General features: G+C 47.7%; 2 protein-coding genes across 7 annotated transcripts in view; one reads left to right on the forward strand and one right to left on the reverse strand.

Annotated features, from left to right (window-relative positions):
* Positions 1-260: 260 nt before the first annotated feature.
* Positions 261-9,090, reverse strand: TP53INP2 (tumor protein p53 inducible nuclear protein 2). Of its 3 annotated transcripts, none has more exons than XM_068566004.1 (4): positions 8,869-9,090; positions 4,816-4,990; positions 4,092-4,260; positions 261-3,638 (listed from the first exon to the last, which is right to left on the reverse strand). In XM_068566004.1, the coding sequence occupies exons 2-4, from the start codon at positions 4,937-4,939 to the stop codon at positions 3,389-3,391; spliced, it is 543 nt and encodes a 180-aa protein (XP_068422105.1). In that variant the 5' UTR covers positions 4,940-4,990; positions 8,869-9,090; the 3' UTR covers positions 261-3,388. The 3 variants fall into 3 exon arrangements, with proteins under 3 accessions (XP_068422105.1, XP_068422103.1, XP_068422104.1); XM_068566002.1 differs by having other exon boundaries at positions 4,092-4,380; XM_068566003.1 differs by lacking the exon at positions 8,869-9,090 and adding an exon at positions 8,591-8,861 and having other exon boundaries at positions 4,092-4,380.
* Positions 9,091-21,011: 11,921 nt separating this feature from the next.
* PIGU (phosphatidylinositol glycan anchor biosynthesis class U) overlaps positions 21,012-26,237 on the forward strand; it is a 122,189-nt gene continuing 116,963 nt past the window's right edge. For 2 of the 4 annotated variants that reach the window (XM_068525167.1, XM_068525166.1), the window contains exon 1: positions 21,017-21,183. In XM_068525167.1, the coding sequence (XP_068381268.1) occupies positions 21,054-21,183 (130 nt within the window). In that variant the 5' untranslated portion in view covers positions 21,017-21,053. Of the gene's footprint in view, positions 21,184-26,237 lie in introns of all 4 variants that reach the window. The other 2 variants (XM_068525168.1, XM_068525165.1) reach the window with 2 other exon arrangements.

The raw sequence follows: 26,237 nt of genomic DNA on the forward strand, positions 1-26,237 counted from the left end.
AATTGGTGATGCTCATGCTCTTATTTTCCTTTTTTTAAATGTCTTGCATTATAAGGATTCTCTAGAAGTAGTTATTTCTGAGTCACCCCACATTGTCTGGCTCTGTTACAAGCAAGCTTATCTACCCTCTTCCTTCCCTGTATGACACACACACAACCAGAACCAAAGCCAGCCTAACAATAACACCCTAAGCCAATACTGTGTTTGAGATTGCAAAGTGCTTCTCCTACTTTAGCTATACTCAGGAAGAAAGCATAATGTGCTTTAAATAGATTTTTATTTGTTTTTCTTTATATTAACTTTTTCTCCCATAGAGGAATAACATTACAATCTAACAATCAGAATCCTGTTACACACATACACAGGCATGCCACATGACCAGGCTGAGGTGGTTGTGTCCTTGAGTCTGTCAACATGTCATAACATGGTCAACCAGAGTCTCCTCCTTTCAGCCAGTCTCAACACAAAACACCCAAGAGGGACGCACTCATCTTACTGGTTCCATTTGGAACTAGGCAGCAGGGCAAGAAGGAAGATATAAGGGGCCATGTTATGTCTGCCTTCAGTCCCCTCACATAAAGCCACATGGATCTGAGGAGTCATCCAAGAGCTCTGGTGGGGTCCTCAACGCACCTAACATTATGGGTCAGAGCAAACTCAAGGTTCCAGGTGGGGGCCAGGGAGCAAGCATACTCCAAAACAGCAGCAAACTGCATTCATACACAGATGGTACCCTGATGGGGCCAGACTGGCAAAGGCTGGAAATGACACCCAGTTTGAAGAGAGATGTATTGGAGAATTACTGGAAGTTGTCCTTTGATATAATTGGGACTCACTCTAGAAACAGGGGTCGCTCTCACATACTCAGTTTTGGCAAAGCGCTGGTAGTCTTGCCATTAAGTAACGCAGTCTGGAACAAACTTCACCAGGGTCTCTGAAACATCAGTAAAGACAGACCCTCTAACCTCCTCCTGTCTAAGGTTGCATAGGACTTTGTGAATTCTGGTTCCCTCATGTATTCAAGTTCTGTGGTTTAAAAAAAAAATCCTGAAGCATGCTCAAGGTGAAAGGCACATACACAGTCAATACAGTATGACGAGGTCTGGTGCTTCAGGAGTCAGACTAGCAGGAGAACAAACTAGTGTTGGCTCTTAGAAATCTAGACACAATTAAAATATTGCCACACTCAAATGCTACAGAATCTATAGGAAAGTACAAAAACATGAGCCTTGCAACCAGCCAGGTGACGATATTGGAGGGTTCTAGAACTACAGGAGCCTCCAGAAATACGGGTAAGGTAGGGGTCTTTTGAAATTTGGGCCAAATGCCCTATAACTCACCCCCACAGAAGGATCGTGAGCACTGCCCAGAACTGAGCCTAGGCTCCAGCTGGCAGCGAAGGAGTAGGCAAGAAGAGTTGGAGGGAGTTTCAGCTCTTGGAAGTGCTGAAGACCCTAAGCTGGCTGTGAAGTAACCAAGGAGTAGCTGGAAGAATAAAACGGACTAGGTCGTAACTGAAGGAGAACTTGGAGAGAGGAGCAAGGTTGTCAACTACTGGGGCCCTAGTGGACCAGCATGGGGACTTTGATCTGCTCTTACTGTAAATTTGGCTTATTCCCTTGGATAGGAGACCCCAACAGGGCTTTCTCTGTCCCTATCCCAGCATCCATGGGGCTACCCCCTCCCTTATCCATACACCCCACTGGAGGCCTAGGGTTATAGGGTCAGGGAGGGCAGCTGCCTTTGCCCGCATGGGGTTGCAGAGTTTTCTGTAAGCCTCAGCTTGGCTGTGAGGCCTAGAAACCTAGAATTGAAGGGAAAGACCTATGTTAGTATGTAATAGGAAATCTTAAAGGTTTCAAGGAAGAAAGAGCACACACTAGAAAAGGACAGAAAGAGGAAAAGGGAAGCAACTCGGGGCATCCCAAGAGGCTGTTGCTGGTGTCTGAGCCCAAAAGTCCATCCCACCGTGAGAAGGGGAAAGCTGGCTGCCCCTGTCCCCTCTGTCTCACCCAGATATTCAGGTTCCCTCTTCCAGGTACTTACTGGAGGAGAAGGGAAGGGGAACCATAGGGTACCCGTTTCCCCCCAGCAGCCCAGAAAGGAAGAGAACCCTGGGAAAGAGAATGAAGAGAGGCTCCCCTAAAGGCCCTGAACCTGGACAGGGACTATTTGGGGATTGTGGCAGTGGGGCTCCTGGCCTCCTACTCAGGAGTGTTTATTAGCCATCCTGGCAGAGTGTGAAATACAAGGCCAGAGGCAAGATGAAGGCTGGCTGCCATTCCCGGGATGGCTTCACCCCACAGCTTGTCCTCGCCAGCATCATCATTCTGCATTCTTATTCTGGGGGGTGTCCTTCCCCTGCCTAGAATCCCTCTGGCCTGCATCTCTCCTAAGCTAGTTCTAGCACCTTGGGCATGTGAACAGATGTCTAGGATGGCAGGGCCTTGCCCAGCCTTTACTGCTGGGTTGATGTGGGTAGGGCAGCAAGGTACTAACTAATAAGCCTTTCAGATACAGGGACCTGCAGAGGGGTTGATTTCAGGAAGAGATTTGGGAGGTGGCGTTATAGAAAAGGGATGTGGGAGTAGACTCCACGCTCCAGCTTGAGAGCAGGGCTTGGCCTCTCTGAGTAAGCACCGTGCCAGCCCGCATTGTGCCCTGCTCCCTACAGCATCTCAACCTGTCTGTCCTGTCTACATTTCCAGTAGGTTTCCTCTTTTCCTCGATTCCCTCCACCTTCTCCCTCTAACTCACATCTCACAGTCCTTTCCCACATACCTTACCTTTCCATGCCTAAGCAACTCCAAGGAGCCCAGCCCCCAGAGGAGAGGGAAGGGGAAGACTAAAGGCAGAACCCTTTAGTCTCAGTGGGAGAATTACTGGGAATGAGTAATAAGGGAGCAGGAGTGAATGCAGTGCCAAACATTAGATAGACTGAGGCTTATAAAGTGGGAGCTGAAGGTAGGGAATGAGCCAGATATGAAACTGGAAGAAGACACTCTCAGAAATAGGAGTGGGCCAGAAGTAGAGGACCGGAGGGCAGGGATGGAGAATGTCAGGGCAAAGATCAGGATGGGAACCGACAGAGTGTCGGCGATGGGGGAGATGGAGGATTAGATAGATGCCAGAAGGGGCCAGAAGGTGGGAGGGTGAAGGGGGGGGAGGTTCAGAGGCGGATTAGAGGATCAGAGATAGGGAAATAGAAGGAGTGGGAGAGAGAGAGAGAGGCTATCACCCCCACCTCACACACTTAAGAAGAAGGGAGGTTGTGGTGTCCAGCCCGAAGTGGGCTGCAGGCGCCCCTCGAGCAGCACACTGGCTGCGGCGGAGGGGCTGGATAAGGGTCGGGAGTCAGCGAGGGGTTTGCGGCACGGCCGGCGGAAGCTCAGTAGTTGAACTGGCGCTGGCACGGCTGGTAGACAAAGCTGCCCTGGTGCTTGGGCCGGCGCGGACGGCTCTCGCGGGCGCGGTTCTGCCGTTGCACCACCTTGGCGCTCAGAGCGTGGCGCTCGGCCCGCTGCCGGGCCCGCTGCAGGCGCCGCGCCTGGCCCGCCTTCTCCAGCAGTGCGGCCCGCGCCGGCAGAGGGGCGGCGTGGTGCAGGGCCCGGGGTTCACGGCGAGCAGGCGCCAACTCCCTGCGGGGACAGAGCGAGGCAGTCAGGGCTAGATAAGTCGTGGGGGACGGAGGAGAGCGCTGGCACTTCCCACCCTGTCCCCGCACCCTCGCACGATTTGGTCCCTGCTCCTAGGGGGGCGCACAATGCCCTTCTTGTGGGTACCAGCCCTTCCTCCAAGCCAACCTGGAGATGCCTACCGCCTCAGCGCTCCCAAGCCTCTAAGCTCTCTCTCTCTCAAGCCCCGCCCTAGCCACGAAGCCACGCCTCTCCCTATCTCAAAGCCCCGCCCTTTTACCTTCAGGCCTAGCTTCATTCCGGCCCATGGGCCCCGCCCTTTGCCTCGAAGACCCACCTCTAAAGGCCCCGCCCCGGCACTGCCAGGGGATCTCCTGGGCTCGCTCCTGCAGCGGGGACCCTAGCCTCCAAGACAAGCTTCTCTAGGCCTCCAGGCTCCGCCCCCGGCCGGCTCACCCGTCGCTAAGGTCTCCGTCTGGCAGGGCGGCGTCGGGGTGCGGGGAAGGAGGTCCAGGCTCCAGCACTATGGTGCTGCCGCTCACGTAAACGGACATGCTGGGGTGCTCGATGAGGAGGTCCTCCAGGGGGCTGCTCTGGAGACGGGCAGGCCCGGGCCCAGGCCCTTCTGCAGTAAAACAGGCCGGAGGGGTAACAAACCAGCTCTCATCCATCAAGGAGGGTGCGGGCGGAGGGCGGCCCGCAGGGGCCGGGGCGGCCCCGGGGCTGGGTGGAGCTGTGAAGCTGTCTACGCGGCGCGGGAGGGGGAGCCATGCGGAAGAGGGGGCGCAGCAGGGAGGGACACACACACACACGCACGCACACACACACACACACACACACACACCGGACACAATGGGGCAGGGAGAGAAAGGGCATCGTTAGTCAGACACGCAGCCCCGCCCGCCATACCCACTGGGCATCCACAGTCTCGACCTGCTGCCCTAGGGCGCGTGAGGTGTGGACTCCAACACTGTACCGCCAGGAGATGGCCCCAGCTTTCATGGGATGGGGCCCTGTTACCCTCCACCTCCAATATTACTGCCTCAGCCCCAATTTGCCCAGTAGGCCTGGGGGAACTCCCCAAGCCCTTAGCAGCTCCCTGCTCAACTGCTCCGCCACTTGCCCTAATGACGACTTCACAGGCCCAGGAGTCAGTCCTGGCCCCAGACTCGGGCCTCACCCGGCAGGTCAATGATGAGCCAGCCATCCACTTCATCCTCCTCGGAGACGAAGGCTCGAGGGCAGTCGGGGTCCTCGGGGGGCGCCGGGGAGCTGAAGAAGAGGCTGGTGAGGCGCTGGAGCATGGTGGGGGAGTGAAGAGGCCTCAGGGGGGTGCCCTATGGCAGTGCAGAAACCTGGGAGGTAGAGAGGAGTCAGAGGCACCACAGACTGTTCTCCCCATTGTGGCTGGGGATACCTCCCCCAGCCCCCAGAACAGTGATAAGGGTACAACAGGGATGCGTGGGAAAGCTTTGTCGTGTGTGTGTGTGTGTGTGTGTGTGTGTGTGTGTGTGTGTGTGTGTGTGTGTGTGTTCCCTTTCTGGTAAGTCAGCCTGCCTTCAAGCTTTTGTTTTCTGTATGACCTTAGAAGTTATTTAACTTACCTGTGCTTTAGTTTTCTCATCTGTCAAATGGCAAGGATAATAGTATCCTCCTCTCAGCCCTTATAGGAATTAAATGAGCTAATAATAGTATCCTCTCTGGGCTCTCATAAGAATTAAATGAGCTAAACACAAAGTGCTCAGAACAGCACCTGGGTACAGAGTAAGCATTCAATAAACTAATCAACTAGTTTATTATTAATAATTATTAATATTGTTGCATGCTCTAGGAGTGCTATATATGACCAGACTCTGTCAGGGAAGGTTCCCCAGAGGATTGGACATCCAACCTGGACCTTGAAGGGTAAAAATAGTTCTCCAAGCAAGGAAGAAATCACCCAGTATTGTGATTATTTATCATCACCATCATCATCGTCATCATCATCATCATCATATAGCTAACATTCATGTGCCAAGTACTATACTAAGCACTTTACCTATATTACCTCAAGTAATCCCCATGATAACTCTAGGAAGTGGGTATAATTATTATCCCTTTTTTATAGGTGAAGAAATTGAGGCTCAGAGATGTAAGATAATTTGCCCAAAATCTCAAAGCTAGTAAGACACAGAGGATTTTAACCCACGCAGATTCCAGATCACTATACTCCACTGCCTTTGCTGGGTATCTGTCTGGATTAGGCATTTTTAACTTAGTGGCCTGGGGCCATGGTCCATGTGTATTTTTCTGAAAAGAAGGACCTTGGTTTTCATCATGATTTCCTAAATAGCGGTCCTTGACCCCAGAGATTAAGAACCACTACTTGAGCCTGTGTGGCTTGAAAAGTGCTCGCTAGCAGAAATCCCACAGAACAGCTAGCATCCTCACCCTGTGATCGCATAGGCCTCAATTGTGTCTGTCAGATGAAGATCCTATCCCCACAGGCCCTCCCCCCTCTTACTCCCTATTCCCAAGCTCCTGCTCAAGGGCAGCATCCCTGGCTAGGAGGAAGAAGATCAGGTTGCCTGGCCCCAGGGAGACAGCAGGTCAGTAGGAGCTGATGATGGAAGGAGGGAGCTATCAGACCCCAGGAGCCCTTAAGTATGAGGACTGAGGGTTTGACCAGGACTCAAGCCCTCAATCAGTCCTTCCCTCAGTGAAGATGAGGAAGGAAACCCCCTGCTCCAGGAATGTAAACACCAAGCCTACCTCAGGACTAGACCTGGGCTAGGGGCTGCTGGCCAGGCCCCCTGGATGTCCCTGGAGCTTGACTCTCCACATGTCCCCGAAAATAGCCAACAGTTTTGCTACTCAGCCACTTGTCACCTTCCTCTAAGGAAGTTTCCACACTTTCTATAAAACTCCCTGGGGGCATGTCCACACTTCCATTCCCTGGAGGCATTCTACTCTTATTGCTAACCCACCTGGGGTATTTCTTATGGTTGTTGCTACCTCTAATCCCTGGGTATATTTTCACACTTGCCACAGAATCACCTAAACTCTATGCCCTGAGAGTACTTATACATTTGGCGGATCCACGGTGGGCTCCAGAAGGAAGTGCTGCCTGGGCGTTGGCCTCCCTGGTGGTAGATCTTCAGGGATTATGAAAGGTTGGGCCACTCTCAACTAGTGCCTGCCCAGCACAAGCCACATATCCCAGCCCATCTGTAGCCACAGGGAGTTAGTGACTCAGTTACCAAAAATCCAGAGAGTGTGGCCCCTCCTGAAGGAAGGGAAGACTGGGAAGACCCTCTTTCCAAGGACCTACTACTCCATCGAGAAAATGAAAAGGAAGTTAATAGGTGTTTCAGGAGCCATGATATTCACCCAGCCCATTTTGCAAGCTGAGGATCAGAGGACATAAGTCTATCCAAAGACACACAGCTAGATGGTGGCAGAGCAGGCCTAGCCCCAGGTCACTGAGCATTCAGTCCAGAGTGAACACAGTCAGGAAGCCCTCAGTAAATCCCCCAAAATATAATGATGCAGGGGACACGGGGAAGTCAGACAGGAGTCAGACTTTGATCAAGTCACTGCCTCTCTCAGCTATAAAAGGGTCTGAGGTTCCTGGCACCAAGATTCATCCTGCATTTTCCAGAGCACCCACTGTGTACCAGAGTCTACTCTGGGCCTCCTCAAATTACAAACAGATTGAGGTAAGGGAGGCTTAGCGTGGGGGAAGCTCCCTGCCTGAGGTCACACAAAAAGTCAGTGACAGAGCCAGAACTGACAACCTCACCAGCCAGCCAGTGCCCGCCCCCTCTCATGACCACTGAGGGAGGCTCCCAGGATTTTTCTTTCCCAACCCTGCCAGCTTCCTGGTTCTTACGTTCCCAGCTCTGCTCCAGGGAGAACCGTTCCCTTTAATAACTATAGCAGCTGTGCCCGGAATAACACTTGAGCCCCAAGCCACCTCTATCCCATCCAGGCCACCCTTGAGCAAAGTCTAGGCTGGGATGGGACTGCTGGTCCAGCCCATAGGCCCATCTATTTGGAAAGTCAGAGGCTCTCCTTCTCCCGCTCCTTCTCTGGTCCCTCTCTGTGAGCAGAAAGGGGCAGCACAAGCCTTGTAGTCCCAAGCACTAGGCCAGGTCAGTCCTCTCTAGCTGACAACTCTGGGGCTGGGAGGTGAAGAAGAGCCAAACAGAGGGAACTCTCACCTCCACTCCATCCCAACATTGGAGACACCCTGAGGCAGGCATTGACTCACATTTCTGTGGTCAGAACAGATAGGAGGCAGTGATTTTATTGGGCTCGGCAACTCCAAAGAACAGAGTGAGGGTCAGGGCCTCAAAAGGGGACCCAGTCTCCAGAGACCTCCTGGAAAAAGATCCAGGAGTGAGGAAACCTAGGAGCTCTATCAAATTTGGATGGTGCTTAGCCCAAGGTAGAGTCTTCAGTGGAAGGAGGATGTGTAACTTGTTACTTGTAATGAGCTCCTACTAGGTATGTGCCCATGGCTAATGCATCTGCTACTCACTAGGTAGGCATGACTCTAACTGGCTGCATGACCTCGAGTAAGCCATTTCCCCTCTCAGGGCCTCAGTTTCCCTTCCATGAAATGGGGTCTAAGACCCCTCGTTTGGGGGCTGGGAATGACGTCAGCTAAGGCGCTTCACACATGTCAGGGATTCGGAGAAAGTTATGATGTTAGTCCCAGGGGTGCAGAACCTGGAGCCAGAGGGAGGGGGTAGTACCACCATCTGGCGCTGCCCCAATGACCTGGATCCGAAGCTTCAGGGGCCCCTGAACTCCTGACAACCCCCTCCCCCCAGCCTAGACTCAGTAGCGCCTTCGGAACCTCTCTCAAGTCGCAAGACGAAAGTAGGGGATCAGAGGCTTGACCCCAGCTCCTGGATTAGCCCAGGAAACTGGAGGACCCTCTGGTCCCGCTGCCTTTCAGCGTCACTCACCCATAGGCCCAGCCCCGACCCAGCGCCAAACGGGTCACCGGAGGACAAGCGACCTGAGCCGAGAGGGGGTGGGGGGGCGGTGCCGGCCTTGGTGACGTCTCAATGTCATATGCAAATCGGGAGACGTCATGGTCTACCGGACTTGCGGCAGCCAATCCGGAGACGGGAATGCTGCCCTGGCGGCCGCCGGCGGAGACAGACAAAGACCCGGGAGCTGGGGGCGCGGGGCGTGTCCCCAGGCTCCGGGAGCCCCCTGGCCAAAACCGGTCGGAACTCACCTGGGGACTGGGGCGGAGCGGCGGGCGGAGGTGGCGCTGAGGTAGTTGTGAGGCGGGGCGTCCCGGGGTCGGCGGCTGATCACAGGCGCGGCCGCATCGCCGGGGCTGGGCGGGAAGGCGGCTGGGGTACGTGTCGGACACTCAGGGCGCTGCGCTCGGCCGCGGGGCTTTGAGTCTGTGCAGCCGCCGCTGCTGGGCTCACGGCACAAATTGGAACGTTCAAACAGCTGATTGTGATGTCACAAAGGGGCCCGCCCGCCTCGCGTCACCGACCGGCGGAGCGGCGGCCAATCCCAGGTTGCGGATCCCCCTTCCCCGCCTCCTCCATGGTTCGCTGGCTAGTGGCTCCCTCCCCGGGATCCCGACTCCGATCCTAGGGGCGGCGGCCCGGAGAAGCGACTGCTGGAAGCTTGGACCCCCTACCCCTGGGCGACCCACGGACCTCTCAAAGAGGAGGGTTCCCACTCTTTCCTAAGAGATCCCCATCTTCCTGCACTCCCCCCGCATATCTCAGCGCCCTCACCTCTCGTACTGCCCCTCTTGTCCTTTCACCTGCATCCTATTTCCAATTCCCTCAATCTCTACCCTTTTCTCAACTCCACACCACGTTCGTGCACCTCCCTCCTCCTCACCAACCTTCTCCCTGCTCTCCCTTTTCTGTCTCACCTTCTCAGCGTACGCGTTCGCTGCTTTCCCACCCCATTTTTCCTCAGCCGGGCAGGCTTGAGAGGTGGGGGACATCCCTTTCTCTGGCTCCAGGGGAGCACCCGGCAGTATAGAAGAGTTGGTTAGGCTGGCAGGAAATTTTGCGGAGTAGGACTTGGAGAGGAATTGCTCTGGGCTGAATAACCATTGAGTGCTCAGCACTGGAACGTTTACACACCTTATTAACCCATTCTGCTGCAGGGGCTGGACAGAAAAGTGACAGGACAGGGACTGGTTATTAGCCCGGATTTACACAGACGGAAACAGACAAATCTCACTGTTAGTATGTGGATTCATATTCAATAATACACTCAACAGAAACTATTGCCGCTGCCAGACCAGTAGCTGACATTTATTGAACACTTACTGAGTGCTAGGCACTGTGCTATACTACTTTATATGTGTTTTGATCTTCACAACAATCCTGAAAGGTGGGTGTTATCCTCCTTTTCCAGTTGAGGAAACAGCCTCAGACAGCCTAAGTGACTTCCCAAGGTCACACAGCTATAGTAAATGGCAGAGCCAGGATTTGAACCCATAGTTGCTGGCTCCAACTCTCTCCACTCTCTACATGCACCAGATTATCAAAACCCCAGAGCGCTTCAGCCTTCCCCGGAGACCTGGGCACAGTCCTGATTTCCCCCAAACTTGCTGTGTGACCCCAAGCAAGTCATGTTACCTCTCTGGGCCTCAATTTCCTTTTTTTTTTTTTTTTTTTTTGGCTGCGTTGGGTCTTTGTTGCTGTGCGCGGGCTTTCTCTATTTGCGGCGAGCAAGGGCTACTCTTCGTTGTGGTGTGAGGGCTTCTCATTGCGGTGGCTTCTCTTGTTGCGGAGCACGGGCTCTAGGTGCATGGGCTTCAGTAGTTGTGGCACACGGGCTCAGTAGTTGTGGCGCACAGGCTTCGTTGCTCCGCAGGATGTGGGATCTTCCCGGACCAGGGATCGAACCCGTGTCCCCTGCATTGGCAGGCGGATTCTTAACCACTGAGCCACCAGGGAAGTCCCAAGTTTCCTTTTAGATATTCTTTCAAACTCTCCATCCTCAGGTTTCTTCCAATCCCATATTCTAGGCCCCCAGCATTCCCAGTGGCCTGGGAAATGCCTGAAAGACTACAAATACACATCCTCAGAGTCTCCAGAGGTTCTGGGTCCTTTCTTAGTAGAGCAGGGCTGGTGGGGACGGGTCTGAGAGCTGTCCATCTGGTCCATCAGGAGGAGGGGGTGAGCTAGGCCAGAGCTTCTGCTCTGGTGATAAAATCCCAGCCTAATATCAAACCCTAGAAGGACTCCTCAGTCCTAGCAACTAGGAGAAGGATCCTGGAAATAATACCCAGAGGCTTGGCTGGGATGTAGGGGATGTAGAGCAATGTTTTGGCCCTTGGAGGGGTGTCCCCAAAGCATCCTCATTCTTTGCAACCCTGAGTCTCTGCCCATCACATCTGCTTCCTGCTAACCTCATACCCTCTCTTGACCTCTCGCTGACTTCAACTAAATAATCCCTAACATGCCTCTCTTGCCACACCACTTGCCTGCTCTAAAACCTTCTGTGGCTCCCACAGTACCATGCTCCTTAATACAGCATTTGTGGCCTTCCATGATCCAGCCCCAGTTCTCTCCAGCTTTATTCCCCTTCTTCACTTACACACACCTTGTGCTAAGTTCAAGCTCCTCATTGTCTCTTCAACTCTCTCCCACAACCACACTTTGGCTCAAGCTCTTTCCTGGAATGCCCTCTTCAGCCCTTTCTGAATTCAGAGCTTTCCTGTCTTCAAGATTCTACTCACCCTTTCTTCCTCTAGGTAGCCTTTCCTGTCCTCACCCATGGGTCCAGAGCTACCTTGATGGGCAGTACAGTTATTTATTTGTTCAATAAATAGTAAGTCATGGTGACTAATTGTGTGTATGTGTTTTCCCAAGTAGATGGTGGGCATCCCAAAGGCAGGATCTCAGTCCATATACTCCCATCACTCAGCCTGTGCTGGGCCTGGCATAGAGTAGACTCTAATCAAAGGCTCAACGATTAAAAGCTGGGGACTTCCCTGGTGGTGCAGGGGTTAAGAATCCACCTGCCAATGCAGGAGATATGGGTTCAAGCCCTGGTTCAGGAAGATCCCACATGCTGCGGAGTAACTAAGCCCATGCGCCACAACTACTAAGCCCATGTGCCACAACTACTGTGGCCTAGAGCCCGTGCTCTGCAACAAGAGAAGCCACCACAATGAGAAGCCCGTGCACCGCAATGAACAGTAGCCCCTGCTCACCACAACTAGAGAAAAGCCCACACGCAGCAATGACGACCCAACACAGCCAAAAAATAAGAAAAAAGAAGGTTGATAGATACTGCCAAATAGCCTCTAGGATGTACCAATTTATACTGCTTGTAGGTTCATTTGTTTTTTTCTACATAAATATGTCATATGATAGGACTTCCCTGGTGGTGCAGTGGTTGAGAGCCTGCCTGCTAATGCAGGGGACACAGGTTCGAGCCCTGGTCCGGGAGGATCTCACATGCCGCAGAGCAACTAAGCCCATGCGCCACAACTACTGAGCCTGCACTCTGGAACCTGCAAGCCACAACTGCTGAGTCCACGTGCCACAACTACTGAAGCCTGTGCGCCTAGGGTCCATGCTCCGCAACAAGAGAAACCACAGCGATGAGAAGCCCGCACACCACAACAAGGAGCAGCCCCCGCTCGCCGCAACTAGAGGGGGGCTGCGTGCAGCAACGAAGACCCAATGCAGCCAAAAATAAATAAATAAATAAATTTTTAAAAAATGTCATATGATATACTCTGTCCTGCAGACTCACATATTTCACTCAGTAACATGACACAGGAGTTCTACCTATGTCAATATACACAGATCTTCCTCATTACAAACAAAACCAAAAACCATCTTACAGTTTCCCATTGTATGGCAGAAGAAAGCTTATTTAGTTTATCACATATTGATGGACATTTGGGTGGCTTTCAATTTTTTGCTGCCACAAACAATGTAACAGTGACTCCTCTTCTATGAATAGAATCGAATCAGAGAAGTGAATTGCAAGATTGATAGATATACATACTTAACATTTCAATAGGTGCCATCAAATTGCTCTCCCACAATGTTGTACTAATTTAAACTTCCACTAACGGTGCATGAGAACCTTAGGTTTTCATCTTGAACTGGCCCCTGTGCCTTCTCCTGGATCAAAGCTCAAAGTCCCAGTTATCACTGGGATCATCCAGACCCTGAGCCCTACTCTGCAGAATCTTGAGTGGATAAGCCAAGTGCTGGGAGGAATGAACACAGAAAAGGGGCAGGCTGTCCCCCACTTGCCAGATGGTCACCCAGGTGACCTTTCCAAAGGAAAGGTTACTTTGGGAGTGGGAGCAATTGAGCTCCCCTTCAATACGAGTGTCTGAGCGGAGGTTTGGTATCAACAAATGCACTGAACTTCTACTCTGGGGGGGATCTTAAGCTGGGTGTCTTGACGTAGAGATGAGTCAGACCCTGTCTCTGCCCTCTCAGAGCTTGATGCTCATGGAGAAAATAGACACGTAAACAGACAGTGACAGTTCTGTCTACTAAGTATTGAGGTGGACTTCCTTTTCTGACAATATCTGGAACTTCCTGCTACATAACACATGGAAATGCTGGAAATAAAAACAATAAACATCCTTCTATTTTTTTAATTTTTTATTTTTTTATAAATTTATTTATTTTTTGGCTGCGTTGGGTCTTTTTTGCTCCATGCGGGCTTTCTCTAGTTGTGGCGAGTGGGAGCTACTCTTTGTTGTGGTGCGCAGGCTTCTCATTGTGGTGGCTTCTCTTGTTGCGGAGCATGGGCTTCAGTAGTTGCAGCACGCAGGCTCAGTAGTTGTGGCTCGCGGACCCTAGAGCACAGGCTCAGTAGTTGTGGCGCACAGGCTTAGTTGCTCTGCGGCATGTGGGATCTTCCCGGACCAGGGCTCAAACCCATGTCCCCTGCATTGGCAGGTGGATTCTTAACCACTGTGCCACCAGGGAAGTCCCAAACATCCTTTTAAATACAATCATTTAACATTGAATGGACCTGCAACCATTTGGGTTTTAACAGACATTTGGGGAGATGAAGGCTTGGGCTTACATGAAGTTAAGGATTAGAATTGAGACCCTTGATAAATCTAGGACACTTGAAGGGCTATACCCACAGTGAAAATGCAGACTAGGGGAAAACAAACAAACAAACATCTGAGTACTAGCAAAGAAGACAAAAAGGATATATGTCCATCCTGACCTGGTCTTAGGGTGGGGGAAAGAAACTATCTTCTGAGAATTTGAAACTGCATGCCTGCCCTTGATGAGTATGGGGTGATGAGTGTGGGGTTCATATTTACATCACCTGCATGTCTAGGAATCTCCAAGGCTGAGAAATTAACAATCAAAGGAGACCTACTCCAAAAGTATCTCTCAGATGCCTAGCAGAAACTAATGCAAATCCTCTTTGGATCTCCTCCGTGGACACCCCCCTTCTTCCCCCGGCCATTGCAGGTTACACAGAATTCCTGCATATAAAGCCCTTCTAAACAGCTGATAATCCACAAGGAAAAAACTGATGAAATACACAAGGAAACAATCCACCATGAATAAGATTCAGTAGACACCATGAAAAGAAGAATCAGACTCCCAAGAACTTCAGGTAACAGAATTATCAGATAGTGATCATTAGAGTGCAGGTTAGAGGCAGCTGCTAAGTGTTTTGGAAGCATATAGAAAGAACTGACTCCTGGATGAAATCAAAGTCTTCCTAAGAATGAGCCTTGAAGGATAAGTGGGACTTTGCTAAGTGAGGACAGATGCTGTTGGGTAGCTGGTGGGGTGTACAAAGCATAATGTACCAAGGCAATGACCACTGATAGTTTATTTTTTCAGATGCAAATAGGGCAGAAAAGTAGGGGATGAGGCAAGAGAGGTAGGTAAGGGGATAGATCATGCTGGTCCTATGAACTGTCTCAAGAACTTTCATTCTTCTTTTTTTTTTTTTTAGAACTTTCATTCTTCAACTAAGTGTAAAAGAAAGCCAGTGAAGGGTTTTAAGTGAGAGGTTAGTGATATTCATTCATTCATTTGTTCATTCATTCAACAATAAATGTCAGGCATGGAGAATGGTTGGAGAATGGAGGGTGGCATCAGGAGACCAGTCAGGAGAGAATAGCAGACATGTAGGTGAGAAATTCTGGTGGCTTAGACCAGGGTGGTGGCAGTGAAGATGGAGAGGAGTAGGTGGATTTGACTGATATTTAGGTCAAAGCTTGAAGGTATATAAGGGATGGGAAAGTGGGAGGTATCAGGGCTGATTCCTAGGTTTTTGGCTGAGCAACTGAAAGATTAGTGCTGCCATTCACAGAGATAAGGAATTAAGGAGGAAGAGTGAGTTGTTGGAAAGAAGACACTGAGCTCAGTTTTAGATAGTTGGAGTTTGAAGTGACTTTATGATAACCAGGTGGCAATGTCTAGGAGGTAGTTTGATGCATAATGTCTGAATCTCAACAAGAGAAATCTGGAAATTTCTGAGCTGGAAATAAAGATCTGAGAGTCATCAACATACAAATGGTAACTGAAGTCAGGGAAGTATACGAGAGTCGAGAGTCCTTTGGGAGGCTGAGTTCCATCTTCTGTTGTATTGGTTAAGAGATTTTGGTTGCAAGTAACTAATGATCCAACTCAAACTGGATTAAATTAGAAAAGGAATTTGGTCGAAATGTCCATCAACAATTGCTGCAGGCAAGGCTTGATCCAGTGGCCCAAATAATGGAACTAAGATCTAGTCTTTTCTAATTTCTCCAAAACACTTCCTAGGAGTTGGCTTAATTTTTGACAGGCCCTCTCTTTGTGACCACAGTGATACTGTAAGGGAATGCCTCTGCCATGGCACCACGATGACCTTGCATGTATTCATTCATATAGGCCACACTGGCAAAGGTATGAAAAGCTTATCTAAGTCTTGGCGGAATGCCTTGTGATCCTCCCAGAGCATGAGAGAATGGAAGGCTTGTAAGGCAGTGAGGCCACCTTCCACTTGCCTCCCTATCTCCCCTGGGAGGCTGCCCTGAGACGGTTTTCTTATTGCTTCCCAGGTTCTGATGAGCTATGGGGCTTCCTGCCCTCCCTACTCAGAATGGAGCTGCAGAATATAAAACCTGTTAACTGCACTCTAGGATTGGCTCCTCAGCAATAGGGTATCCTACAACCCATGTTACAATTGTTCAGCCCCTTTTGTTTCAGTGTCATCCTTTTTGGTGTGTGGAACAAGGATCACAGGAAGCTGGCTTGTTCTTCTTGCTGTCTCTGTAAATAATAAACCATTTAAATCAAAAACTGGCTCGTTGTATCTTTACTGGTAGAATCAGTCAGGCCTTAGCCTTGGCCTTGCCTTACTTTGTCTTATATGTATAAGTTACCAGCTGCTCCTGGGTCCGGGTGCTTCCAAGCTCAAACCCGCAGAAAAGAAAAGGCCTATTGCTCAAATGGCTCAGTCCAAAATTCCAGAACTGAGTCTTGTTGGCTCTGATTGACCTGATCTGGGTCATACGCTCATGCCTGAACCAATCACTGTGGCTAGGGATTTGGAACGTATTGGTCAATTTAGGCCATTTAGGGCTCATTCCTGGAAATGAGTGAGAGAGTGATGTCAATCTCACTCAAATCACCTGGGTGAGAATTCAGGGTCCTGTTAGGAAAAGGGAAAGAGGAAATGGATACCAGAAAGCAGTAAGCAAAGCCCACTATACCTGTCTCCTTTCCCAGAGCAGTGTGTATTTGGGGGGAGGGCATGAGGGGTCTGGATGCATAATTATGGAGGGTGTGGCTCCTGAAGAGTGATAGAGGTTCAGAGAGAAGAGGCTGGGGGAGGGAGAGCCAATCTTCAGCCTTTGGAGGCCTAGTTTGCATCTTGGTTTTCCTAACAGGATGGCTTTTGCAATAGTGGGCAGTTGTGGTAGGCGACATGAAGGAAATTGAGAGGGCTTGAGGTACTAGCTCCCGGAAACGTGTCCCCAGGGCATTATGTAAGACCAGATCTCTGGTTCCTTTTGGGCCCTTACAATACTTGGGTCCAAGGGTTGAGGGGGGAACTGGTGCGGATCTCCCAAGGGGCCTCACCAGAGACCCAGCCCAGGAGTAAGAGGCAGCCAGCATAGGAGACAAATGCCTAGAACCATGATTTCTGGGCCTGGTGCCACCACTGACTTGGTGTGCGATCCTGGGCCAGGCACTGCTCCTGCCTGGGCCTTAATTTCCCACTCTGTACGATGAACTAGACCAGATCTTTCTTACTTTTTCAATCTCAAGGATGCCTTCATTTTTCCCTACATGTCGCTGTCTTCAACTCACCCCCGCTTGTTGAGTTGTTATTGTTTTTAAGTTTTTATATAATTTATTGTCTTCTGGTGAAAAATCTGCACAAACACAGATCAAGTCAGTGCTGTATCTTTAATCCTTCCTTTCACTTTTATAGCAACCCTGACTTTCTTCACTCTGTTCTTATATTGCTTTTGCTGATTTTCTTGAGTTCTTTCCTTCTCATCCAGGCCATATCTTACAAATCTCTGTTCGGGTTGATTTCTCTTTGCATAACCCAAGAAATTGTAAAATTTATAAAAGTCTGTTGTTTTGCCACCACCAAAGTGGCTTCAAATCTGAAGACAAAGACATCTGGTGTGTTCTCTTGGTTACATCTTGGTTAGTTTTTCTCAAATTCTCTCTTAGGTACTGTTGCCTTCCTAGGATAAAGGACCACTATGACCATTTGTTTCTGCAGAAACAGTTGGTATGTCATGAATTTCCTTGCCTGGCTGGTTACTGTGTCACATAATGGTGGCTGCTCGGGACTTCCTGGGTGGCTCAGTGGTTAAGAATCCACCTGCCAATGCAGGGGACATGGGTTTGAGCCCGGTCCGGGAAGATCCCACAAGCCAAGGAGCAACTAAGCGCGTGTGCCACAACTACTGAGCCCGTGAACCACAACTACTGAAGCCCACGTGCCTAGAGCTCGTGCTCCGCAACAAGAGAAGCCACCGCAATGAAAAGCCCACGCACCACAACAAAGAGAAGCCCCCACTCGCCGCAACTAGAGAAAGCCCGCGCACAGCAACGAAGACAAACGCAGCCAAAAATAGATAAATAAATAAATTGATTAATTTAAAAAAACATTAAAAAGAAAATGGTGGCTGTTCATCAGGCAGCCAGGGAGGAAAAAAGCCCTGTTTAAAGATTTTGTATACTCCTCAATCTGAGATTGTTGCTCTAAGTTTCTGTCTCAATTTTTTATTAATGAAAGCCTCAGACCTTTACAGGAGCCAGGGTCTGAGTGCCGGGGGTAAGAAATAGGGGAATTTGGGAAACAATGGATCAATGCTCCCTCCAAAATATTTCTTGAATCCACCCTTGAATCCTCCTGAAGTCTGGTTCCCCAGGCTTCTCTTTCACCCGGTTGAGCTCCCTCATAGCCTCCTAGTTAATTTCCTTTATGGTAAAGATGGCCAAAATCAGTTGGCTATTTGGAGTAGAAAAAAATGTACTTGATAAATTGTAACTCCATAGCCTAGTGCAGGATCTGGCAATGGTGGGTGTTCAATAAATGCTAAAAAAAAACCTACCCAGGTGTGTGGCTTAAAGCTGGTTACTCAGAGCCTCAATTCCTTCTTCTCTAGGTAACCCATACATCATCTGGGATGTCAGGAGAGAAATCACCTTGTTTGCTCCTTTATTATTTCCCTCACTTCAATTCTCTACCCTTCCTTCTCAGCTACAACAACAAAACAACCCAACCTAACTCAATTCAACCGAACCCAAATTCCTCTCATTTTCTCACGAATAGAAGCTTAACCACAACATCTAGATCCTGGTTCTGCCACTTATTAGCTGTGTGACCCCAGACAAATGACTAAATCTCCTTGTGTCTTAGTTTCCTCATCTGCGTGTGGTGATGGGGAAATTATAGTACCTGTAGTATGTGTGTGTGTGTGTGTGAGCGTGTGTGTTTGTATATGTATAATTATATACATATATATGTATATAATTTGTATTGTAAACAGCATGTAAAGCACTTAAAATAATACTTAGCACACAATACGCACTGAATATTTGCTAGCTATTATTACTATTTTCATCTTTTTTTGCATAAACTACTGGATACCTAGGCCTTCAGGGTAATGTTTTTCAGTGTATGGCTCCTGAACCACCAGCATCAGGATAATCTGGAGAGATTAAGAATGCAGGTTCCTGGGCTCCACCCCAGACCACAGTCTCTAGGGCAGAACTAGGATATTTACATTTAAAAAATACATTTCCCAAGTGATTTTTTTAAAATTAATTAATTAATTAATTAATTTTGGGCTGCGTTGGGTCTTCATTGCTGCGCATGGGCTTTCTCTAGTTGAGGCCAGTGGGGGCTACTCTTCATTGTGGTGCACAGGCTTCTTCTTGTGGTGTCTTCTCTTGTTGCGGAGCACGGGCTCTAGGTGCGTGGGCTTCCGTAGTTGTGGCTCGCGGGCTCTAGAGCGCAGGTTCAGTAGTTGTGGTGCTCTGGCTTAGTTGCTCCATGGCATTTGGGATCTTCCCGGACCAGGGCTCAAACCCATGTCCCCTGCATTGGCAGGAGGATTCTTAACCACTGCGCCACCAGGGAAGCCCTGTCTTTCGTCTTGTTTGTGGTTTCCTTTGCTGTGCAAAGGTTTTTAAGTTTAATTAGGTCACATTCACTTATTTTTGTTTTATTTTCATCACTCTAGGAGGTGGGTCATAAAAGAGCTTGCTGTGATTTATATTAAAGAGTGTTTTTCCTATGTTTTCCTCCGAGAGTTTTATAGTGTCCAGTCTCACATTTAGGTCTTTAATCCATTTTGAGTTCATTTTTGTGTATGGTGTTAGGTAGCATTCTAATTTCATTCTTTTACATGTAGTTGTCCAGTTTTCCCAGCACCATTTATTGAAGAGGCTGTCTTGTCTCCATTGTATGTTCTTGCCTCCTTTGTCATAGATTAGGTGACCTTAAGTGCATGGGTTTATCTCTGGGCTTTCTATCCTGTACCATTGATCTGTATTTCTGTTTTTGTGCCAGTACCATACTGTCTTGATTACTGTAGCTTTGTAGTATAGTCTGAAGTCAGGGAGCCTGATTCCTCCAGCTCTGTCTTTCTTTCTCAAGATTGCTTTGGCTATTCGGGGTCTTTTATGTTTCCATACAAATTGTATAAATTTTTGTTCTAATTCTGTGAAAAATGCCATTGGTAATTTGATAGGGATTGCATTGAACCTGTAGATTGTTTTGGGTAGTATAGTCATTTTCACAATATTGATTCTTCCAATCCAGGAGCATGGTATGTCTCTCCATCTGTTTGTGTCATCTTGGAGTTCTTTCACCAAGTCGTTCTTGATTATGCAACCTGTTTCATTTCTTTCACAGGTCTTAAATTCCTTATATATTTATTTAATATTTTAATTACTATAGCTAACATTTAAGCACTCACCATAAGCACTTTTCATACATTAATTAACGAAGTGGTGTGCTACTTATGCTTATCAATGGCACTCCAAACTCCAGAAACCCAATTTGTACTGTTTGCCCATTTCTATGGTGTAAAGACCCCCATAGGTTGGGATTTCAAACTATCAACCTGAAGTCGCTGAATACATATAATACCATTATACAGTATTTGCCATAGTGATAATAGCAGTGGTAAATAAACTCAAGACCACAGATAAAATGAGAGTGTAGTAAAATAATTAGGAAGTGATGTGTTTTGAGTATTTATTATCTTGTTTTTTACATAACTTGTTTAATTGTAAGCTTATATAATTAAATTTTTGATAATGGCTGTGTTTAAAAGCAACTAGCAACATTTCTAAGCATTCCTCAATCGTTTCTAGCTAGCCCACAGCAAGCCAACAACCAGCACATTCTTCAGATGAGGGACCTGAAGCAGAGAAAGGTTAAGCAACTTGTTCAAGGCCGCAGAGCTAATAAATCTGTAACTGTATCCTCAGAACCCAATACAGTGCCTGGCATATAGTTTGTAGTCTATCAACAATTGTAGAATAAATAAATGAACACATATTTAATACTCTTAAAAACATAAAAAGGGAAACAAACATTAAAAACATACACACAGGAGTGAAATTAACATCTCTTTAAAACTCGCTCACAATCCTAGAACGATTACTTCCTTCACCTATCTACTTTCAGCAGCACTTCGACTCCTGGGCGCTTTTGCAATTCACCTGCTACCTTAGGAGACGTCGCCCAGCACTTTGCTACGAGCTCGAGCCGCCCGGCTTCCCGTCGTCCCGCCCTGTTTCGCCGCAAGGCCTCCTGGGAGTGGTAGTCCCCAGTCTCGCAGCTCCGGCGGCAGCAGCTAGGCGCGCCAGGACACGGAACTACACAGGGCGGTGCACAGGTCGAGAGGCTCTTCCACCTCGCTTTTCCCTCCCCGCCTGCGCGCCCGCCCTAGCTATCATGGCGGCTCCCTTGGCCCTGGTGCTGGTGGTGGCTGTGACCGTGCGGGCGGCCTTGTTCCGCTCCAGTCTGGCCGAGTTTATCTCGGAGCGGGTGGAGGTGGTGTCCCCACTGAGCTCTTGGAAGAGAGGTGAGGCCACCGGCTCGAGTAGGCGGCTAGGCCCCGCCTGTGCGCTCCTGGCCTCTGTGAATGGGAGGCGGAGGCAGTGGCCGCAAGCTCAAGATTCTGGGGGAACTGACCCGCTCTCGCGTCCTCAGAGAGGGCGGGAGGGCGGGGCCTGAGAGCTGGCTGCTGAGGGGGTGGGCGTGGGACTGTGTGGTGAGGTTGGGGCACTAGGGGCCGGTCACCTGCGGGGTGGCGATCTGAGGGGGTGTGTCCCACTCGGGTCCTGAGCTGAGTAGCGTGGTCTGAGGAAGGGTCGGGATGAGGAAAGGGCGTGCTGGGTGGAGTGGGATTTGGCGCGAGATCGCAATGTGATGCTCCTCTCGGGTGTGGGATGGTGTGTGACGGGGGCCCGAGTGAGGGGACCAGTCCTGCCTAAGCGAGGAGAGTGTGTGAGTGAGCGTGCTTAGACGCTTCTTCTCAGTCTGGGACTTGGAGTGCATCTTTTCCTACTGTGTCTTTTTAGTTCTTGAAGTTCTTCATCAAACACTGTTTTACGCTGGCGCCTACAAAGAGACAGAATTTGGGCCAAAGGATCCACAGGCTAGTGGGAGAGATAGATAATTATAATCATTTGTGAAAAATGTACTTCCTTTGTACGTCCAGTTCCTCCTTCGGAGTTCTGACCCTGAAGAAGGGTCCCCTCCTTTTCCAGCTTCTTAAAGCTGTGGAATTCGAGCTAACTCTTGAAGGATGCAGAGTTTGGAAAGGGAGATTAGAAAAAGGGGAGTTCCAGGTAGAAGATAAACAGGACCAAGAAATGTTGAAGGATGTGAAATGTCCGAAGTAGGGGAGTAATGGGATGGGGGTCAGGTTAGGGCCAGAGTTTGAAGATTTATTTTGAAAACTTTCTTCCTGAAGTATGGACATGTAATAAGTGTAGAGCTCAAGGAATTTTTACAAACTGTATATGCCCATATAGCCAGGACCCAGATTAAGAAACAGAACATTACCAGCACCCCAGAAGTCCCCCTCATGTCCTCAAACTTTAAATGCTAGAGTTTTGATGTTGTCCCATAGATATTTTGGAATGGCGTAATGAATGGATGTTTTATGAATAATTAGAGCTAAGTTTCCTAAAAATACTTACTATATGTCAGAGACTATGGTAAGCCTCATTTTATCCTCCAGTTTTTCTGTGTGCTAGATGGTGTTATTTTCCCCATTTTACCGATGAAGAAACTGAGGTTTGGAGAAGTTAAGTAATTTTCCCAGGTTTCCCAGTTGACAGATGGTAATAAAGATAGTTGTAATTTATATGTGTGATGGTAAGAGCTTAGACTTGATATCTTTGCATATAATATTCTCATGTAATTATTTGTTGAACAAACTGAATTGTTTGTTGAAGCCACTTGTTTCCAGCTTTCTTCTGGATTCCAGAAGATCCATCCGTTTATTTGATAGTGCAACTAAAATTTATACAAATTTGTTGCTTGATAAAATGCTTGACAAAATGTGCTTCTCAGTCCAATAAAAATAATAACTAACACTGATGTAATGCTTTCCACATGCCAGGTACTGTTCTAAGCAGTTTAGGTATGTTAAAAAACATTTAATTTCTACAATGGCTTTTTTTAAAAAAATAAATTTATTTATTTATTTTAGTTTTGGCTGCATTGGGTCTTCATTGCTGCGCACGGGCTTTCTGTAGATGCGGTGAGCAGGGGCTACTCTTTGTTGCAGAGCATGGGCTCTAGGGTGCGCAGACTTCAGTAGTTGCAGCACGCGGGCTCAGTAATTGTGGCTCGCGGGCTCTAGAGCACAGGCTCAGTAGTTGTGGCGCACGGGCTTAGTTGCTCCGCAGCATGTGGGATCTTCCGGGACCAGGGCTCAAACCTGTGTCTCCTGCATTGGCAGGCGGATTCTTAACCACTGTGCCACCAGGGAAGTCCTCTACAATGGCTTATGATGTAAATACTATTGTTAGCCCCACTTTATAGATGAGAAAATTAAAGTACAGAGAGATTGTTACTTGCCGAAAGTCACATAGATAATAATATTATGTGACTAGCTAGCAATCTTTAGGCATGGCTGTTCCACCAGAGTTCACCGTATACTATCTTGTCAAGAATAATTTTGGGGGGCTTTCCTGGTGGCGCAGTGGTTGAGAGTCTGCCTGCCAATGCAGGGGACACGGGTTTGAGCCCTGGTCTGGGAAGATCCCACATGCCACGGAGCGCCTAGGCCCGTGAGCCACAACTACTGAGCCTGCACGTCTGGAGCCTGTGCTCCGCAACAAGAGAGGCCGCGATGGTGAGAGGCCCGTGTACCGCGATGAAGAGTGGCCCCCACTTGCCGCAACTAGAGAAAGCCCTAGCACAGAAATGAAGACCCAACACAGCCATAAATTTAAAAAAAAAGAGTATAAGCAAAAATTGACAATTGAAAAAAAAAAAAGAATAATTTTGGAACCTTTCTGTCATATTTTGGTGTTTCCTCAGCCTTTGACCTAAAGATTGGGAATTATTATGGGCTTATCTTCTTGAGTCAGGATAGAGCTCAAACTGTTAGTGATTGTTCAGAAACCCATTTCCAATGCAGCTGTGAGAGTCAGGGTCAGGAGGAACACTTCTGATAGCACTACTTAAAAAAAAAACAACAAAAAACAACTTATTGCTAAATAAATACAGAATTAGTAAACTACGCACAGCAGTGTATTGCACAGTGCATTATAAGGCAAACACTTTTGTAACCATCATCCAAGTCAAGAATCAGAACTTTGCCACTTTGCCTAGAAGCCTTTCCATATACCCCATCTCAATCACAGCCTGTCATCCCCCTCATAAGTAACCATTATTCTGTTTTTTATAATAATGACATCTTTGCTTTCTTTTTGTCTTATTACCCAAATGAGCATCCCTAGACACTATAGCTTAGTCAAGGTCTTCAAAAAAAGTTTATGTATGTCTTTTAAGTCTCCCTTAATTTTAAAATTCCCCATCCATCTCATCCTTTTCTTTAGTATTTATCTGTTTAAGAACCTAGACCATTTGACCTGTAGAGTTTCCCATAGTTTGGATTTTCCTGATTGTATATTCATGGTACAGTATAACACATATCTGCCTGGTTTCTCCACTGCAAAATTACTATTTTCCCTTTTTATTTTTATTTTTTGGCCATGTTGTACAGCTTGTGGGATCTTAGTTCCCTGATCAGAGATTGAACCCAGGCCCTGGCAGTGAAAGCACCAAGTCCTAGCCACTGGATGGCCAGGGAAGTCCCTGTTTTCCCTTTTTAAGTAGTAAACATTTGGGGGATATACTGTGGGGCTCTGTAAACATCCTGTTTCTCTTTAACTTTTTGCCCACTACTTTTTGCATTTATAGTTTGGTCTTCCCTGCAGTAGTCATTACTGTGGTGTTCTAATGGCGACTTTTCTATTTCCCTCATTCCTTCTTTTTTTGTTTTATTTTTATTTATTTACTTTATTGAAGCATAGTTGATGTATAATATTATGTAATTTATAGGTGTATAATATAGTGATTCACAGTTTTTAAAGGTTATGCTTTATTTATAGTTGTTATAAAATATTGGCTATATTCCCTGTGTTGTAGAATATATTGTTGTAGCTTATTTTATACATAATAGTTTATACCTCTTAATGCCCTACTCCTATATTGCCCCTCCCCCCTTCCCTCTCCCCACTGATAACCACTAGTTTGTTCTCTGTATCTCTGAGTCTGCTTCTTTTTTGTTATATTCACTAGTTTGTTGTATTTTTTTAGATTCCACATATAAGTGATATCATATTTGTCTTTCTCTGACTTATTTCACTTAGCATAATGCCATCCAAGTCCATCCATGTTGCTGCAAATGGCAAAATTTCATTATTTTTTATGGCTGAGTAGTATTCCATTGTATATATACATATGCCACATCTTCTTTATCCATTCATCTGTTGATGGACACTGAGGTTGCTTCCATATCTTGGCAATTGTAAATAATGCTGCTATGAACATTGGGTGCATGTATCTTTTCCAATTAGTTTTTTTTTTTTTTTTTAAATATATACCCAGGAGTAGAATTGCTGGGTCATATGGTAGTTCTGTTTTTAGTTTTTTGAGAAACCTCCATATTGTATTCCAAAGTGGCTGCACCAATTTATATTTCCACCAACAGTGTAGGAGGGTTCCCTTTTCTCCACATCCTCATCAACATTTGTTTTTTGTTTTCTTTTTGATGATAGCCATTCTGATAGGTGTGAGGTGATATCTCATTGTGGTTTTGATTTACATTTCCCTGATGATTAGCCATGTTGAGCATCTTTTCATATGCTTGTTGCCCATCTGCATTTCCTCTTCGGAAAAATGTCTATTTAGTTCGTCTGCGCTTTTTTTTTTTTTTTTGGCCATGCCACACGGCTTGTGGGATCTTAGTTCCCAAGCAGGGATTGAACCCGGGCCACGGCAGTGATAGCGCTGAGTCCTAACCACTGGACTGCCAGGGAATTCCCATATTTATTTATTCAATTATATTTATATCAGTGTGAACTCATGGGTATTTGTTTTATTCTCTGGATTATATTCCATACTACTTTGGCCATTGGGACCTCTTTCAGGTTGTCTCCTTTGTCCTTTTGACATACCTCCCTCCTACTTTTTTTTTTAAAGCACTGTATTACTTTCTGTAACCACAAGATGCTTCAGGCGTATCTTGTATTTTTCTTGGTCCAGCCCTAGAATTGACCACTTTTCCAAGGAACCCTTGTTCCTTTTATTGGATAATATCATTTAGAAACCAAGATCTGTATGCTAGGTGTGTTTATTGCTACTGGGATGACACTGTTTCTTGGGTCCTCTAGGCTAGAAATATAAGGATACCACTTGTTTTGAACAAGCTGAATGCTTACCCTTCTTGGTATGGGAAGCTCAAAGACAATGTTTGTCTTCTACTAGATTATGGTTTTATTATCAGCCATAGGAAAAGTACATCAAGGTAACTAAATAAGAAATTCTTGCTTATCTGATTTATGAGTTAAGAGTTGAGAGACTTTATGAAAAAAAAAGCAACAACACTGATGT

Source organism: Eschrichtius robustus, chromosome 16 (assembly GCF_028021215.1).
Source record: "Eschrichtius robustus isolate mEscRob2 chromosome 16, mEscRob2.pri, whole genome shotgun sequence".
Taxonomy (NCBI): domain Eukaryota; kingdom Metazoa; phylum Chordata; class Mammalia; order Artiodactyla; family Eschrichtiidae; genus Eschrichtius; species Eschrichtius robustus.

Coding starts and splice junctions, on each gene's coding strand:
- TP53INP2 (XM_068566002.1), bottom strand. CDS start 4,939: ATGCTCCAGCGCCTCACCAGCCTCTTCTTCAGCTCCCCGGCGCCCCCC. Junction 4,381..4,815: donor GCTCATCATTGACCTGCCGG/GTGAGGCCCGAG, acceptor CGCGCCGCGTAG/ACAGCTTCACAGCTCCACCC. Junction 3,639..4,091: donor GACGGAGACCTTAGCGACGG/GTGAGCCGGCCG, acceptor CTGTCCCCGCAG/GGAGTTGGCGCCTGCTCGCC.